The sequence below is a fragment of the Spea bombifrons genome, chromosome 4 (genome assembly GCF_027358695.1).
Source record: "Spea bombifrons isolate aSpeBom1 chromosome 4, aSpeBom1.2.pri, whole genome shotgun sequence".
In the NCBI taxonomy this organism is placed as follows: Eukaryota; Metazoa; Chordata; class Amphibia; order Anura; family Pelobatidae; genus Spea; species Spea bombifrons.
Window position 1 is genome coordinate 94,197,554 of NC_071090.1, and position 19,282 is coordinate 94,216,835.

Genomic DNA, 19,282 nt, shown 5'->3' on the forward strand with positions numbered 1-19,282 from the left:
TAGCTTTTTTTTTTCTTCCAAGGTCTAAATCTAGAGGATCCAAGGCTTAAATGTAATATTAGAGTAATAGTATAATGTCATATTATAGTAGGACAGTAGAAAAGTGTATCAGCAAAACTGCTAGAGGTAAATATATTGAGGGAATGTAAACATATGTGACATAGGCATATGGCTGTCCTGAATCTTAGAAAAGAGCAAGCACTGATTAAGGTTTGAGTCTTTAAAGCGGAAAATATAGGTAGACTAGATGGGCCTAGTGATTATTATCTGCCTTCAAATTCTATGTTTTAACTGAGATTAATAAGAATAATAAACATATCAGGGTAGCTGTACCATAATTACCAGCACTTAGGGCATTGGCATATATATCAGGGTATGCATGGCCTGAAAACACCATAAGAGATGAAGAGGTCTTAATCACGCTACCCTTTTGAGCAAACCTCTTCCATTTTCTGCCTATTTCCATTTTCATATGCCTCTCCCACAAAGCTTTTTTTGTAAGTATGGGGTGCCAGTGGGTCATTGGAGGTATGAGATGAAGACATGCTGTGATGACAAGAAGGACATTGAGATTGAAAGGTTGGGGGAGAATGTGGAACTCAGAGGGGGGGTGCATGGAGGGCTTGTTAAGGGTCTTCAAGCACAGGCTAGGCCGGGAACCTTTTAACGTTATTGACTTCCTGTCCGTCTATAAAAAGCCGCAATTAGCAAAGTTGGTGACATATCATTTAGTTCTATATTTCCCTCCATGTGTTAACCAGTGCTATCTTTCCCTATTTCATGCCTGGGTAATTGATGTGTCTCTTTCAATATTAATGACATCAAGATTAGTAGCATTTGGTATGTACCAAATACTGATGAAGATTCTTAAATGCTGACCATTTTTTCCTTACTTCCTATAGTAAATGGGCTGGGTACCTAGGTTAACATTTAGCTTTACATTTGCTCACCATTATGGCTATCCTGAAACTGAGATGAGACCAATAACTGATTAAGTCTACAGGCAGGCTAAATGGGCTGAATGGTTCTTATCTCTGTTGATTTGCCTACCTAAAGTATTTCTTTTCTATCTAAAATAAATAAAAGATACAATCTTAAAGTTTTAAGCGTACCGATGGCAAACATAACATTGTAACAATTTAAATTATGAAAATTATGCAGGCAGGAGGAGTCCAAAGTGACTCAAATGGTAAAAAAGTGCTAGTGTTGCTTCTGGGTGGAAGAGCCATATGAGCACATCATACACATGATCCCACCTACTTGACGGCACCTACATTCCAGCATCACAGGTCGCACACCCAAAGGCCAGCCCTGGCAACCATACTGCACATATGACTTGCCCAGGACCCAGATTGCACACATAGGACTTGCCCCAGCACTGACATTGCATCCACAGAACTTGCCAGCACCCAGATTGCGCACATAGGACTGGCCCCAGATATCCTCCCACCCCTTTGTATCTCTCCGTTTTCTCCCTCTCTCCTCTTTCTCATTATTTCCCCCTTTTCATTATCTCTCATCTTTATCGCTTCTCACATCCAGTCCACCTCACCTAGATCTGCGACCCATGCTGGCCCCTACCTTGCCTTTAGGTAGTGCCGGCCCTGTAATTATAACTAAACACTTACATAGCCACATTTGTAAAAGCAGTTTTAAAATCAAGCGCCATCAGCACAATATACATGCATCAATACCATAAATTATACATAGATAGTATGGCAGGAACAAATGAGGACTGTTTTTTGCATTCTCACCAAAACTTAAGTGTGCTTGACTTTTTTTATTTTTAGAGCACATGCGATTCCATGGCACTATTACAAATAAGTGACAAATACAAAATTACTGATATTGTAAAAACTGACAATATACAAAATTAACAATGGCACGAACAATCGTATGCTTTGTTGAAAGCATTGTACATGAAATGATGAAAAACAGGTTTGGGGTCAGACTTGCACCTTGATAATAACCACATAGACTCAGTGTTCATTTAATTACATTTGTGTTGATGGGTGTGTATTTTGTGTAAATATTTTGAAGCACTGATAATTAACATTTTGAACATGAACAAAAAACAGCCCTTGTGTATGCTGTCTTACCACCTCCAACCACTATTACACAATGATAGTTTTTATATTGTTATAAACATGACCTACTAAAGTGATTCTTTTCAGCCATTGGTTGTCTTACCTGTCATGGATCCATCATAGCACAGGTTTGTTCTCGTTTTCTGAAATGGAATTTCTTAGATTCACTGTTTTTTGTTGCTCTGTGTCTATCTATATCAGTAAATGACAATAGAAACCCAGTTATTATTATTATTTATTGTTTCATATAGTGCCATCAAATTCCATAGCACTGTACAATGGCTAGACAAGATGTGACAGGTAGTATATTATTATTATTATCATTTATTCTTTTATATAGCGCCATCAAATATAACATAACAATTTGATTCACATAAACAACAGGTGAGGGGGGCCCTGCTCAAAGAGCTTACAACAGGTCCTGTTTACCTTATGTTTGCAGAAGGCACTCAGCCAATGAACCAGCCTTCCATTGAGAGAACCCTCTATAGCTCCTAACTATCATAGTTTAGTTTTTACTAAAAAAAATCACTACATTAAATTAATATAACTAGTGTATTCAGGAATATACATCATGCATGCACTTTGCTTTTGTAGCATTGTTTTACATTGGATTTTGTATTTTTAAAATAACTAACAGCGGTAATTGATCCGGACTGCCATTAAACCTTGAACTCTGAAAGGTGAGAGACAAACCACACTTCAGCCTTTAATAGTGGATATGTGTCTTGCCTTCACTTGGGCCTCGGTTCTTGTATGCATCAGCAAGTGTTCCTCAAGATTTAGATTGTTCTGCCTGTCTCTGTCCCTTCCATTAACAGTAACGTTCTGTAGACTGGAGGTAGATCCTCTCTCAGCAATTGTGTTGGTGCTTCTTTGAAGATGCTAAATACACCCAGTGGATCCTCCGTAACAGGAGCAATTTATACATTCCCTTACCTGAAGTAGAATAAAACAATGAGATAAACACAGAACATCAGTGGTAGTACATTGATATCGAACATCTCCACATTCCAGCCATACCATTACAACATTATTATCATTATCATTATTACCATTATTCTTTATTTATTTATGAAACTCCAACATTTCCTGCAGTCCTGTACAAAAAACAATGCCAAATAGTAAACATTCACACGCACACTACAGGAAGAGCGGACTACGCTTTCATACAACTTAGTCTCGAGGAGATAAGGTTTTGGGAAACAAATGAAGTAAGCACTTCATAGGGCTGTAGAACACACCCATGCATTCAGGTTTCTTCATATTTCTGAGTGGGTTGGTAGATAAGTAGAACATCCTCTCAGCAGAAGTGGTAGAAGTGGTAGAGGTTAATACAGTGAATTAATTTAGATAGGCATAAAGCTATCTGGAATTTAAGATAAGACCAAAGACTGATTAAGGTTTGAGTCTTTACAGCAGGATAAAGGGGCAGACTAGCCGAGAGAAATGGTTCTTATCTTCCATCAAATTCTATGTTTCTGTGTTCCTACAAGAAGAGTGTTGTATGGAACATGGATGTCTTGCATTAGAGGTCCCTGATGCACGTGATGGCTGCTAGTTAGATAATGGATTGTAATTCCATAGGGGAGGTTAGCAGAGAAAACGGGTCAGGTCAAAAACTGGTGGTTTCTTAAGCCGAGATGTACTGAAAAGCCCTTTGTTTTAGTGGAAAAAAGTAAGAAGAATGTGCTGTATTTTTCATTGTTAGTTGTTTGGTATTTCCGTGCTTTGTTAGCTGTTCACATGCAGTGTATTTAATTATTCTGTTTAAACAGATCAGGATTAATAGCCCTGACTAATACAGTATGTGACTTCACCTCTATCTTTGGTAGGAGGCTATGAAAGGAAAGTGGACACCAGAGACTCAGCTGATTCCAGAGACTACATTACTGCTGAACATCTATCAACAGAACAAAGTAGTAACACAGACACAAAAAAATCAAATTGCCGACAATCACACACGCAGAAAAATATTCATTTCATGTACAAAATATCCATATCACACAAAAAAAACATACATATCACAGCCAACACAATCCCATATGGGAAGTCACTAGCACACACTCAGATGGGACACAAGTACACCATCACTACGCAGCGGTATGCGCATGCATTGTGTACTCAAGCTTTAGGACAGATCGCAGATTAAACCAAAGTTTATAACAGACTGTAGCAAAGGGGTTAAACACGCAAATCCAACAAATTCAACAAACAGGCATATACTACACACCACAGGCCCTTAGCAACTGCTGCAATAAATCAATAAGAAAGCCAGCCTGCCAGTTAGACTAAACAGACACACTCTTTTTTTTTTCAAGCATTGCTGACCCTCATTAATCACTCTGACAGCCCTAAAAACACATTTCCCCCTTTAATGACTGTATTTGAGTAATCAGTGGCTTTCTTCCTCGGTTAGATTTGGGAGGAACAGACAGCTGGTGTTATTGTATGCATTCATCAGTAGGAGAGAAGAAAGCCTGGGGGTCAAACGGGAGTCAAACTCCGTGGGTCTCCCTTCTGAAGAGAGACTTGTTATGCAATAATGGAGTAGATTCCGGCATTGCCCAACACAGTCCCAATAAAACCCCCTGCGGGGTAGTTCTCTATACATTCCGATCCCCTATAAAGACATGCTAAACCCTTTTGTTACCCGAAAATGTGGCAAGAAAGAGGTTAAAAGATGCATTTTGCTCTGTATATGGGTTTATGGAATCTAAGATAATCTGAGATCATTAAAAATATGGATATTTACAGGGTTGGCAAAAAAAGAAATCTTTGGGGCAAAATGTAACCTGAACCTGTACCTAATTCTAACACCATTACTTTACTTCTTAGCTTTGCTTGCCGCTTGTGGCCGTATGGTCACCTTTCGTCATCAGTGGAGATCTTCCTTTTGTAAATTATGTGTCGTAAATAAAATGGGGACTATCACCTATTGGCCAATGTGTCATACTTATTTACCTGTGCCGCTCCAGTTACGCAAGTTCATCTCCATCACTGTTCCTAGAAATATGATGTGTGCGGCTTGGGCTAACACCTTCACCTTTAATATCAACTGCATAGAAAAACTACAACTGTGACCATTGTTGTTGGAATAGTGTGAATTTGATAGGAAACACCTTGCTTAATTTTCACCTCTCTTATAAAAGATGGTTGTTGAATGTGGTGAGTGTATGTAAGGCCTTTCTTTCTCATGGGGGCGGCAGGTTTCCAGGTTCTATTTTGCTTCTCATTCCCATAATTTAAAAAAATTAGGCAAGCCATAATTTTTTCCTTTTTGTCCCATCAGCAGTTCCAGGCCCCACCAGATGGGGCGCAATGGAGGGGATGCAGCAAATTCTTTGAGCAATTGTGGTTGAATCAGCAGGTTTTCATAGTGATTGCTTCATATTTAGTCCCAGAACAGCTCCTTATGAACGCCAAATATATTTTCTTTCTCCCTCTATGGCATTCTACATATCGTATGGTGTACAGGATGACAGCCTGGTCTGTCCTATGCATTATTATTACTACTACAGGTTATTTTAGCATCCTATGCTGTTAAACAGGTGCACCCTTGGATAGGTTAACTACCACTGTCAAATGGCTAGGGGTGCTTTACGAAAGCTTTAACATTGTTTCATTAGAGGTTTCAGTGGCTTCAACTGAGTCTGGGCCGACAGTCCTACTTGAACAAGCCAGTCTGCCTCAGTGTTGGGACATCTGTTCCACTATCGGGCAGAATTCTTCTCTTCCACCCAGTTGGCCCAAGAGTGACATTCGGAAAACTGTCTTATATGCCTAGGTCTTTAGAGGCATTGCCACCTCAGCCAACTTTTCCCTAACACATATACATTTCACATAACCTAACGCAGTGCCCTGCGGCACGAACATTCTCAGGAGCTAATGGCCAATCAACTGAAGCGGATAAATAGGGACTTCAACAACATAACTGCAGAGCCGGTTATATATTTTTTAAAAATAATGTATCGGGGCTGCTTTGGCTAAAATACACTTGGGTTCTACTATGGCTATATTGGTTAAACTACAGCCTTGTATTATTTATTCATGCTACCCAGGTTAAAATGCATCATGCTATTCTACTAGTCAAAAAACAGTCACCGTTAACGCAATGTATTAGACATTAGAATGAAATTTACAATTCTCTTTGAGTATTGGCCAGAATAAAAACTACATGTAAAGTCACTATTTTGCAAAATATGATTCAATCCCAGATGAGGCCGACTCTTTTCTCATAATCTGTGTTTTTGGATTAAATCATGAACACTCCAAGGTTACAGACAAAATCCCAGGAGAGACTTTTGGAACCATAATTACAAAGAGTCTGCTGGTTCCAATCTGTAGATATTGTGATAGGGAAAGACCACAATTCCCCAAGGGTAGAAACTACTATAAAATCTCAGTTCCTTTGAGTGAACATATTTATCCTGCACAGATGTTTAAAGTAGGGACACAATAACTGGAATTTAACTATTAACACCAAAGCGGCAGCCTCCTGAGGCTTCTCAGAATGGAGAATCCAATTATCTGGAGAGGTCACTGGTCACAGTGACTGGGCCTTGATTGTTATATGGCTTTTTTTCTGGATCCTGCAGGGGGTAATACTAGAATAACCAACCACTCTCATCCCTGTACCTAATGGTTTCTAAATTGAACATGAGATCGGGGTTGTAGCAGAGGCTCCCCAAAGTCTCCAGGATATGTGGTCCCTATGACTTCAGAGGCACCTTAGCCCACTTGAACTGCCGGGTGTGGGATATAACTTTTGAGTGTTTCAGAGCGTGTTTGTGTGTATGTATTATTTAATTTGATGCCTGTCTGCCAACCAGCGATTGGGTAGATGAGGTATATCGACCCATGATATAAATTGACATAAGTAAAAGACTGACTGTTTGCCACCTTCTTTTCTGATCATGACATTTTTTTTTGCTCACTGGTTACAATGTTCTCTATGTTATCATCATTCTTTACTCTTTTGTATTTAGCCCTCTTTTTGTACTTTAGCACGTCCAAAAGGACACAACGCCTTACGTTCCTGAGGTTTTGCTTATTGATATATGAAGGTTCTTTGTGGGAAGAACAGAGTCTGTACCTAGGCCATACTCTTTCTCAGTGTTGGCGGAATTCATGCTCAATGAACCCTGCCCATTGAGGATCATTGCTAGCAATTTATTTTCTTTACTATGCATCTTTGGAACAAATATTTTTTAAAGATCAACACCTCTAAATAACACCGTATAACACAAATCATCATTTATTTGTAGATGATGGAGAACCAATCCTCATCTACATGTGCTCCAAAATAAACAATTAAAAAACTATATATAATTAAAGCAATGGATCTATTATGCAAAAATATGAATCATTCATGTATTGAGAATGGAAGAGAGAGCTAACTTAAAAAAAAAATTAAACAAAGACCACAGTTACCTAAACAATAAAAATTCATTAATGAGTGCAATGCTAAGTAGATAATAACATATTGTTATAATGTACTTAGCAAAATAACTCGTGTGAGCAGGGCCTTCGTTACGTTTCTGTAAGTCAAATTGTTATGTTATGCACTACTTGTTATGTCCTGTCTACCCATTGTACGGAATATGATTATGCCATATAAAATAATAAACAATAATAAAACATATATACAAATTTGATTTGGGTTGTGCTAAATATGGTTCCTTGTTCCATGGTTATCAAACATTATCACTCTGGTCAACTGGGTTAGTGAGCTAATTACTTGATGAACTAAGAGCCAGTGCTGATTTTCAACTGATCCATAGTAGGTAAATGACCTTCATTTTAGGGACAAGTTTGAAGGATTAACATTTGAAGGACATCGGTGCCTTTCCAGTCCCCCGACCTCAGGACTTGTGTGAGAACAATGCAAGAAATAAAGGTACATGGGGTGCTAAATGACAGCTCAGCTTCGGTATGTTGGTTGGAGCCCATAGACGAATGCTAGTGTTAGGTTGACAAAATGGTGACGTATCTTACAAAACATCTGGAAATAAAGCATTCCTCTTATAATGAGTGGTAACTAGCTGGGTAAAATATCAAGCTCTATATAAATATCAAGGTTGTGCCATGAAGAAGAATAATAATAGTAAAAGCCTTCTACCCCAAAAATTGTTCTTGTTTGTGTAGATAATGGTGGGTCTCTTGCAGTTTTGTTAGTGGATCCCAGAGGGTTAAGTAGTGGAATCCAATTTTAACCAGCATTTTGTTCCAATACAAATACTCTGATTTAAACTTTGATTTTAGATGACATAGTGACCCATTCATGTTGTTTAGCGGTGCAGCACATGGCGAGGTGTCAGTAAGGTAAATTACTTTGACAGGAGCATTTGGTGTAAACTAAAGTAAAGGAAATTAGGTCAGTAAAGTGCTGAGACTGTAAAACCGATGGTATCAATCAAGGTGGGAGACTAACAGCAAACAAATTAAGACACCAGTGGTATCTTGATTGGAAATGTACACATTGATGTTGGTCCAAAATAAACATTATAGCTTCCAAGTATTCAACTTGGGACACGTCCTCGTTTGGTCCTGCAGATCACGTTGATTGTGGGGAGAATGAACATGCCTCACAATGCATTAAGCGGTCTGTCTGAAAGGCTAATATTACTATTAATTATATTTGTGGTGCCTTTATCATAATACATAATTACTCGCAAAAAGAAACATCAGGCAGACGGATCTCTTTTTCACTGACTGTAGAACGGGGCCTACCCTGTCCCCTTCCATTTGTCGTTACTATTATTTATCGTTTAATATAGTGCCATCAGATTGTATAGTGCTAAAGGCAGCAAGATAGGGGTAATATATATATATATATATTTATATATTATCTTCTGTTTGCTATCCTTGATATTAAGTTTTTTTGTGTTCGTTATCAATACCCCTATTTAGTTCACTCTAGATACATTGAAAATTGGGAATGTTGAGAATATTTTATCTGAAGGTTATCTTATGTTCATGATAAACACGTGTGCTTCTATGATATTAATGACTTTTTGACCATTGATTGAACAAAAAAATGTATTGTTTAATATACATGCCGTAATCAAGTAGTAATATAAGCAGCATTCTTTCCTATTTTCATGTTTACTGCATACAGGACTCCATTTTATAAGGACTTCCTAGCACTTTACTGCAGCCAAATGGCGCAGGCATTGTTCAATTATTGGAGTTCTTTTGTCTCATTTCACTCTTTCTCCAGCTGCCTCTTTTGAAAGCATGAAGCATACTATAGTATGCCTTTTGCACATGCTCACTAGATCTTCCATTCTAGTCATTATCTGTTACACTTGGTGTTAATGGAAAATACTTCCCTTTTAAAAATACAATTCCGCTCCCCTTATCAGTTTACTCAATTACTCAAATTTTTACCTCCATCTTGAAGGCCTAGTAGGCCCCAGGCACATAAGATATGTCATCTTAGATGATTCTTGATTTACTAATCACAGTACAAAACCAAGTGTAGTGTTTGAAGTTGGCATTAAGATGAAACATTTAACGAAGCTGTAAGACAAGAGTATGTTTGCTGCTAAAAAGTAACACACAAAAAACTGGACCCCTGGTTCATGCTTTTTTTATGCTCCACATAATGTTATGGCTGTGATGTCATTGTTAGGCATGGCTATGATGTCATTGTTAGGCATGGCTATGATGTCATTGGTAGGCAGAGCTGTGATGTCACCCTCTGTCCACATTACATGGCTTCCTAGCCCCGTCTCCATACATGGCTGGCACCAACTTTTGTGAAGCCGCTGCCCCAGAAGAAGGAAAGCTGTAGGCCGTGCTAGGTTTGCATCCCACTTCATGCTTCCATTCTCCAACCGCAAAATGGCCGTTTGAATGTACTTTAACTTCCAGCAACAAATGTCATAATGCCATTATTATGCCATTACACTTTCAGAATGCAGCTGTACGAGTGCAAGGTCGTTACGACATTGGGTGACCCTTTGGCCACCTATAGATTTCTGTGGCAACCAGCAATGTGGATGAGGCTTGTAGACCAGTCCCAGGGTAGACAGCCTGCAGGGAAATTCCTGTAGGCCGATCCAGCCCTGCTCACTTTCATCTTTTTGGAAGAATAGTAGCATGACGGCGGAGAGCCATATAGCTTGGGGAAGACTAAATAACGCATGATACAGGTGTGCAAACTGCAGACTTTTCTTCTGTTAACCTGCAGGCTGAATAGGATTTGGATTAAGCAAGAACAGTACAGTGGAGGCTTTTTCTTTCTCTTCCTGGATACTTTGCAAAACAATCCAATTAATTTACATAATTGCAGAACACATTATGTTAGTATACTCTCAGTATGAGCTGAATCAGCTCAAGCTTTGGGGGCTAGATAATGAGACCAAATATAAATGCTCAGCAATTTAATAGGGATTAAGTAAAGATGTGATCGAAAGAGCTTAGAGATGCAAAGTCTTGGATACAACATGAGAGATAATTCAATTAAATATTATCCATAGGTAACTTTATTTGTAACGTAGATAATTTTACTCTTTCCTGGTATAGACACCAGATGAGCCAATTCATGTTGCATTATTTCAGTAACAACTGATGGTTACTTATCTTTGTTGCCACTTCTGTGGCAGCTCCACATGTGGCACATGTGGCCATTCGTTGGATCCGAGTGTAAAAGAGTATTGTGCGGCCGCACTTAAGTCACTTAGCGGCCGCTGGTCTTAAAGTGCCAGGCCTGCCTATCTTCCCCGGTCTGACTTTGTTCAGAAGTGTTTAGTGCTTTCCTACAGTAGGAAATCATTAGACAAAACAATTCTGAATTGATGGAAAAAGATCAGTTACCTTACATTTTAGACGCAGCAAGATTAGCTCTGCAGTTTGCAAAAGGTAATTAAAGGAAATATGTGAGGTGCTTATGCCTTAGGCATTTACACAAGCATTACATAAGTCTTGGGTCTGCATGGGTTAACTTGGGGTTCTGTAAAACTTATACTCTTCTAATAAGTTGAAAAAAAACTTTAAAAAATCAAACATTAAAATTCTACATTTCACATGAAAAGATGTAAAATGACATAAACTTATCGGAGAGGTCTCTTCTGCAGATAGAAACTTGGAAAGCCACCTGAGACAGCAGATTTGTGTCATCTGAGAACTACTATCTCAACACCTAGCCCACTGGGAATACAGCTCATTTAACCACCAGGTAAGGGGATATAAGGGCAAACTCCATGTGAAGAGGACCTCCCAAAAACACTGGGGTTTACCCGTGTGTAATTATGCTATCGGTGGGATATACGCATTTTACATATGGGTCTTACACAACTGTCCAGAGTATTAAGGCATTATAATGACCCCCTCTGTCGATGTGTGTACATACTGAACCTGTGAGCGACCTCATTGCCGTCTCGATTACAGAAGTCTGACAGTATGTATTCTGTCACTTGCTTGGAACCTGTGATGTTTCAGTGGAAAGTAAGCCCCGGGCCTTTTAAACCAGTCAATTTCACACATGGAAAGATTTGTCCATCATAATCAAGTTGTTTTACAGATCAAAGCAGCGCATAAACCAAATCATCCCTGCAACCAAATAGTTTACCCCTTTCCCCAAAGGCAGGTACACCCAGCTCATACTACAGATGTCCCCACTCAAGCTCCAGCTCACCTGCGAACTGCGCTTACACCTTCACCCCACTCACCCTCTAGCTGGCCTTAACAATATCTATCCCACCCTCATCTGTCACATGCAGACCCTCCATCTTGTCCTTTATAAACTTTACATGTATAGTCATCACACATATATGCTTCAACGTGTTCCTTCTTCATTACTCCAACATTTTACACCAACCCAACAAATCACTCCACAGATCCAACCCGAGCTCCCATCAAACATCTGTGTGTTATCTAAAGTCATGATGAGACTACCCACACCATATCTATTCACGTACCTTTTACTAAAGCATTTTTTACTTGCTGAATAAGGTTCTACCGTTTTATACTATATTATTGAATTTCTTAGTCGCTCGAACATTAAAACTGATAACCAATTACGGTAAATTGTAAATCAGGATGTGTGTGTTATGTGGCCCAGTGATATATTGTGAACATTTGTTGAATAAGGCTGCTTTGTTTTAATAGTTCCCCCACCCCCTATGAATCACCAGTACCAATAAAAGCCAATATATTTTATCATTACAGGTTTGCATGAGATGCAGCCAAACAAGGCAGTTCTCATTGAAGCAACACTCAAGAACAGGTCAAATATAACTTGAGTACATCCCTCTTCACCACTTACACAATCAGGTTAACCCTTAAGAGGTTAAACATATTCTACTCAATAATCAGCTGAGCTCGGTAGAACTGGCTACTAGCATAAGGCTTGGGAGACCTCCCAACTAACTCTTGCTCAGCTCTTTCCAAGACTTTAAAGGGATGCCAACCGAAACACAAATTCTCTCCATCAATCAAATGTCTTCGAAGATGTACCTCACTCAAAAACATCCGAGCTCTGAAGCAGCTCAATGAGCGGCCGGCGCTGCTGTCACACATTATAGCATCGTTACCACAACCATGATAAGGTCCACACCACTGACCCTATTCATTCTTTAAACTGCCTAGAAGCCATGAAAAAAAGCTCAAATGCACCCATACTATCCCCAGAGGTTAAACTTTAAACCAGTTTATCATTCTCCCAACTAATTTCACACCACAGAGCCAATTCATTCAGCTGACTAGAATTCCGGGTTCCTGTACCAGAGAACCCACGGCTCATCCTTACATGAACAACCGGCCCATTGTGTTTGTGGCTGTAATTAAAAAGCTAATTAAAAATTCAAACAGCTTGCTTTTTTATTGGGCAGGAACTGCTGCAGATGTGGTGTGTGAATGGCTTTACACATTGTTACGGTAAAATTGAGATATACGAATATCGGCAGTTTTTCATATATATATATAAGGTGGATAGATGGGAGTGACACAACAATTGTATGTAACCTACAGTTTATATAATGTTTTCTTCTATTTATTTGCTTGTTGAGGCATGAACATAGGTAAACACCAAACATTCAAATGCGCTGGTTGGTAACAAGTGATTGCTTCAGTAGAGAGTACAGAAGAGATAATGATTGTGTGCCTATTGAGGCGCTATATCACATAGGATCAACACTCATATCAGATAAAGATCAGATGGAGTTCTCGCTCTACACAAATTAACTGTTTAGCTTTAAGAAACGAAGGGGGAAAAATAGGATAGCATAGGATATCGCCCCTATTACATAGAACATATTACCTATATACGGCATAACTAATAGGATCTGTGTACAGATGCAAGTGCAATTCAAATGTCTACTTATTGAGCCGCACGATATCAATCACTGAACCATATGTTAAGAGAAATTCTGGGGCATTACAGTGGTTTCCACATCTGGAAATGAGCCCCATTTTTCAATTTATTTTTATAAATATGATTCTTCACAAATCACATGGTGTCCATCCTGCACCAGATCGCCAACATATGATTTTCGCTCATAGCCTTGCATTCGGTGGTTTTAAATTGTCTATAATTGTGTTCTTCGATCTGCATACCCCACCACTAATTTCTAATTAGTATTTAGGGTATTAATCCACTGCGTTCCAAATATTTCAGCATGCCTTGCTTTGTATTGAGCTATTAATCACTGGCACAGCAAGGGTAAAAACGTACGGTAAGCAGACTATACTGTCTCGTCCTGTTTCTTTGTCAATTACGGCAAGGAGGCAAGTCAAGGCGCTTTTGTAATGAAGAAATCACAAAAGTGGAGTAAAAATGATATCCTTTCAGTTAGCCATTAAAGGTAATACTTAAATTAAATACAAGCTTTCAGGGCGCTAAGGTCCCTTCTTCAGCTATAGTTCCATTCTTGTAACACGCAGGAGAAAATATTAACATTCTTTACGTCTAATAAAGCACTATATATTAAACAGAGGCTTATAGCCAGCCAGTATTTTCAACAGTATTATGTTCATACTTAGAAATTCTTTTGATTTATATGAAATTTAGATTGCTCTGTTTTATGGATCATTTCTGTAATGATCTGCACCTCTTAAATGTGTAATATGGATTTATAGCTGACTTGTTACTGGCAGAAGAGTAGTATATTAAATTGCTTTCCAATATAATATATATCAACCGTTTATATATATATATATATATATATATAAATAAAAAAAAAGGACAGGCCAACAATGCCCCTGAAGACTGCCATGGCCAGATGAAAATATTCCTTAATTTTAAAGAAACTGGAATTGTGAGCAGCAGTGGAGATTGACCCACCGTTTTTTATATCATTATTATAATAAACAAATTATATTTTATTGTAAAAACATTGTTCTCATTAAGCAATGTTTCTTTTAAGCTGCGTCTTGTGGAAAACCTCCACGGAATTTGTTCAGGAAACATTAAATATTTAACAGACTATACAACTGCAGTTTATTTCTAGATCTGAGCATTCGTTTAAAACGTCCAATCAACAAAATATTCCATTATTAACTATAAGAAGTGGAATTCAGTATTATGATGAATTTAAACATTAATATATTATCAATATATATTAATTTATTTTGATCATATGATTGTATTGAAAACATGTTTTTTCTCAATGTTTATTTGCGTGTAGAATATTTTCACAACATGTGAAAAATAATATATATTTTTATTTTAACGTATAACTTAGTATTTTTTTAACTGAATAGGCAAAAAACCCACCTTTTTTACGTCTAGTTTCAGGGGCAACTAAATGTCCCAATATGCCGTCTTAAAAGGAAAACCAAATTTTCTATTAAAAATGTATTAAAGTAAAATCTTTAAGAGCGACAATTGTGAATTACTGATATTTTCCTTATTATATTCATTTTTATAATTTGTATTAACAGTTACGAATTGCAGCGGTTGAGGAACCATGGCTTGCGACTTTTGAGGGTTAATTCTTAAAACAAATGCGTAACCCAATACACCTGTCTGATCGAGATTTTCTGGTTAGGGCAGTTTTCAGTTAGAAATTCTAAGTAATTTTACCCGATATGATAGCGCACCTAATTCGATAGCCGGTGCAGTGCTCTGTGAAGACCAGCAGGTGGAGCCCTAAGTTAACTTTACTACACTTGTACAGCGTAGTTATTAAAATCATAAACAATCTGGAAATATTTAATAGCAAAAAAACATTGTTTATTATAATCAATACATTCCAGATATTGTACTATATAGAATGCTTTGGCATTGAGTTTCTTCTTCCAATGTAATAGCAAAGGAAACCCTTTTTGAAAATATTTCAGAAAGCAGTTAAAGGTAATAAAAATGAGATGTCATTTGAAAGAACACAGAACGGATAATTAAGTTTTCATTTATTAACAAAATAAGATTTGCCAATTTTGGATAACCATCAAAGTGTTTTTGCTTCCTCTTCTCTCAACTCCCACCCACTCCCACATGCCGAAAACACATTACAAAAAAATACACTCTTTTTTTTAACTGTACAAAAATCAAGATGAGGTTGAGGTTTTATTTTTAACGCTCAAAATGGATAAGAAAAGAAAGAAAGGAGTAAGTGATGGATATCATGCAAAACAGAAAAAAAACAGAATAAAGGGTAAAGCTCAAATGGAAGACAGACTGGTAATTTAATATAAAATAAATGTTTGGGGGCACAGAATGTTTGCATACCATTGGATTGTTGTAAATAATGCACTTAATATTCCCAGCTTGAAGCTAACATACAGTAAATAAATATACAGTCTATGTTTAGGGGGATCTATTTACTGGTATCCTAGCGCTGAAGCTGACGTTAATCTTTGTCCATATAGTGCGTACGGGGAGTAGTATGATCCTGCTGGTAATGAGGGCACTGGGAGACCACTGGGTGTTGTCAGGGGACTTTTTCCGTAAGGATGGTACCTATTTAGTCCAAAGGTATGGGGACTCCTTAATGACAGAGATGGCGGCAATGTGTTAGGGCTTCCAGGCCCAGTAGGAGGGAGGTGGAGGTGGCAAGACGCAGCAGAACCCAAACCAGATGTGGGGTAACCAGCCAAAAGTTTGTCAGCGCCGGGCAAAGCTGTGTGTGTCCTTAAGTGGGCAAGAAGTTCTTCTGACGAGGAAAATCTTTTGTCACAAGGTCCAGAAGCAGACACCCAGTTGCAAATGTGAGGGACTGGGTCATTAGGAAGCATAAAGCCATAGGTGTAGATTGGATGACCAGATAGGGTAGGGGTGACACTGGAAGATAGCGTTGTGTGCACTGAATGTAGAGGGTGACTGGGATAAACTAAAGAGTATCCAGACTTCAGTGCCGATGGATCGTGCACACAGGTGGAACAGCTGCTAGAGCCAAGGTGGGAAGCATTATGGTAGCTCAGGCAATACGGGTCCCTGCACAATCCCTGCATGAAGGAGGGAGGAGAGGCACCAGTCAGAGGGCTCGAACTGGGAGGTTTTCCTGGCAAACCTAAAGTCCCAGACAGCTGATTACCAACCAGGCTTGATTTGGTGTGATCCAGCCCAGGAACAAACTGGGATGGGTATCCAGCATAAGCGCCCACTATGGATCCATGGTATCCAATGCCAGATGGTGGAAGAGGAAATACAGAGTGTCCTGGTTTGTAGGGAGATACTGGAGCAACATGACCAGATCCAAGGGAAGGAGGCTCAGATTTGCTGATGGGGGTACACTCCCCACTTTGGCTGGACTCGGCGCTGGAGTTGCTGGTGCTGGCCCTTTGTAGGTTGAGGTTCGCTTGAGACCCCTCTGAGCTGATTTTGATGGCTTCTGGCTCTTTCTTCTCTTGACTTTCACTACTTTTAGAGTCACAGTGCTGTCCAGGGGAGCTTACCCTAGAGGACGGGGATGGTGCATGAGGAGGAAATGGCTGACAGGAACCACTTGGCACTCTAAATCCAGCTTTGTCTGAAGCACTACCAGTTGTGGATCCACTCTCTTTCCTGGTTTCCCCACCCTTTGAATAGGGTTTAAAACTAGATTTGTCTTCTAGAGGAGACTCTCCCAGCTTCAGTGAGGAAGAGCGGCCGCTCTCCTTTTCACTCAGCCCACTGCTAGTCACAGAGTTTAACTTTGACGACGGAGGAGGATCTGGCTTTCCAATCTGAGAACAGGTCTGAGCCAGCAAAGCGAGGGGGCTTTTTTTGGCATCCAGCTGGAGAAAGAACAGAAAAAAGAAACTTAGGTTGGAATGAAGAAGAACAAATACTTAATCATAACATACAATAACTTTTTAAAATAAAGAGGTCGGAACAGCACAACTGTAATTTTCCTTATAATTCTCTTGTAAACAATCGGGCTTCCATAATGTATTACGTGCAAATCGCTTTGTCATTACAAAATTACCCACAAAACACTGCCACGTCTGATTTATATTCGCTTTTATTTTGTAAGAATGTATCTCATATTCCAAAACATCTCTTCATATCTTAGGATTCGGTTAAATGTTTTATTCAACTTAAAAGCAATTAATTGAGCTTCGCGGTGGCAAAAAAAAAAAAGAAAAAAAAACTGACAAAGAACAAGAGAGGAAAAATTGATTAAACCTCTTTTTTTTACCCCCCCCCTTTCTATTCAACAGAACCAGGCTTTTATTTCCAAGCCATAAATCTAGTGAAACTTTATCATTAGGGGCTGCCACAGAATGATTAATGACAGGAGCCCTGGAACTGACTGGAGGGAAAAGGAGGGGTATATGGGGCTGGTGGTAAAAGGAAGACTGTAAGGAGTAAGGAAAAAAAAAAACATTAAAAATATAATTAAATTAAAAAAAATTGGTAAATATCTAAAATAATAAACCGCTTTAAAAAAAAATTAGAAAAAAATTCTGATTTTAGCAAATTTTCAGCAATCAGCACATAATGGGCCAAGAAGGAATTAAAAAGGGATATATTTAAAAGCTCCTTGTAGGGAGAACAGCCATGTCTTGGAACGAAATAAAGTTCCAGTTTTTTTTATTCCCTAATAAAACCTGGGCTATAAACTGTGCTGAGAGAGGCCAGAGAAATCCTTTTAAAACAAGAGGCATATTGATCTTTACTCTGTTACAACCTTATAACATCAAACAGCGTAAACTGGAGCAATAAATCTACTTAAAAACCGGAGCAGGAGATGAGAATGGAAGCGAAGACATAGTGGTGACTACATGAAAGAGGGAAAATAGGAGAATAGGAGAAAGGACAATAAAATCAAGGCTGGTCTGCGGAAAGAAAGGGGAATATTTCAAAGAGAGAAAAAAAAAGCAAACAGGACACTCCTTAAAATAAAAGGCATCGTTTGCTACGGCTCAAACAGTACAGGGTGTGGGTGTATTTGCGATCTAAGATCGGAGGAGAAAGAAGTGAGATTAGAGAATCTGAGGACAGGGGGACCCTTAGGAGCCCCCCCCCAACCCCGATCCTCACCAACAAGAGTTCTAGAGTTCCGAATAACTAAAGAACATAAAAGAATCCCGTAATCCAATCCGTCAGCGCAAGAGGGTAGGAGATCGGAGAGCCCGCTTGGACCGACAAATTCACGCCCTTGGACGGTGAATAATTCGAGGCAATCCAAGTCATCGGATCGGCGCTACCGGATCGGTACTTAGTACCCCAGTAAGCAGGCAGAGGATAGTAAAGAGGGTATCTCAGCTTACCTCTATAGGGCTGACAGGGGTGGAGGATAAAGGCTGCAGGTACTCCGGGTGCAGTAAATGTCCTGTATGTGCAGTCAGCATTTTCAGCACCCTGATAGGCAATCTGTTAGCCTGGCGGAGAGGGTGAGTGGGTGCTAGAGCCGGGTAGGGTGCTGGAGAAGGGCAGCTCTCTCTGTCTGTCTCTGTACTAGATCCAAGGGGAGAACAGTTCATTTGGAGGAGGGTTGTCCAGGGTGCAGAGATTCCCCTTGCGCTCCCTTCCCTCCAGCTGGCTGTAAGGCTCTGCCTGCTAAACCCAACCCAGCTCTCTCAACACTACTTCAAAGACTTGGCCACAGCCAACCAATCAGGGGCGGAGGGTGGTGGCGTGGGCGTGGCTTACATGTCAAAGGCGGAGAGCTGCACGTTAACCCTTCGCGGGATTTGATGCAGCACCGTGCACATCAATGAGCTGCGCAGGCAGAGGGTGACGTTTATTGAATTTAAGGCATGTCAAGGTGTCACAAATAGAGCATCATAGTGTCACTTCACACATTCATTTTCACACAACATAT

At 39.3% G+C, this 19,282-nt stretch overlaps 1 protein-coding gene across 1 annotated transcript; it reads right to left on the bottom strand.

Moving 5' to 3' along the window:
* Positions 1 to 15,245: 15,245 nt before the first annotated feature.
* Positions 15,246 to 19,003, bottom strand: ZNF703 (zinc finger protein 703). The gene is made up of 2 exons (XM_053464417.1): positions 18,729 to 19,003; positions 15,246 to 17,249 (listed from the first exon to the last, which is right to left on the bottom strand). Exons 1-2 carry the CDS (start codon positions 18,939 to 18,941, stop codon positions 15,855 to 15,857), a joined length of 1,608 nt encoding a protein of 535 aa, XP_053320392.1. The 5' UTR covers positions 18,942 to 19,003; the 3' UTR covers positions 15,246 to 15,854.
* Between the last annotated feature and the right edge of the window lie 279 nt (positions 19,004 to 19,282).

What these genes read in the sequence shown, in the direction of transcription:
- ZNF703 (XM_053464417.1), bottom strand. Translation starts at nt 18,941, where the DNA reads ATGAACTGTTCTCCCCTTGGATCTAGTACAGAGACAGACAGAGAGAGC. An exon ending in CCCCTGTCAGCCCTATAGAG is followed by an intron (nt 17,250 to 18,728) that starts GTAAGCTGAGAT and finishes TTCTTTCTCCAG; the next exon opens with CTGGATGCCAAAAAAAGCCC.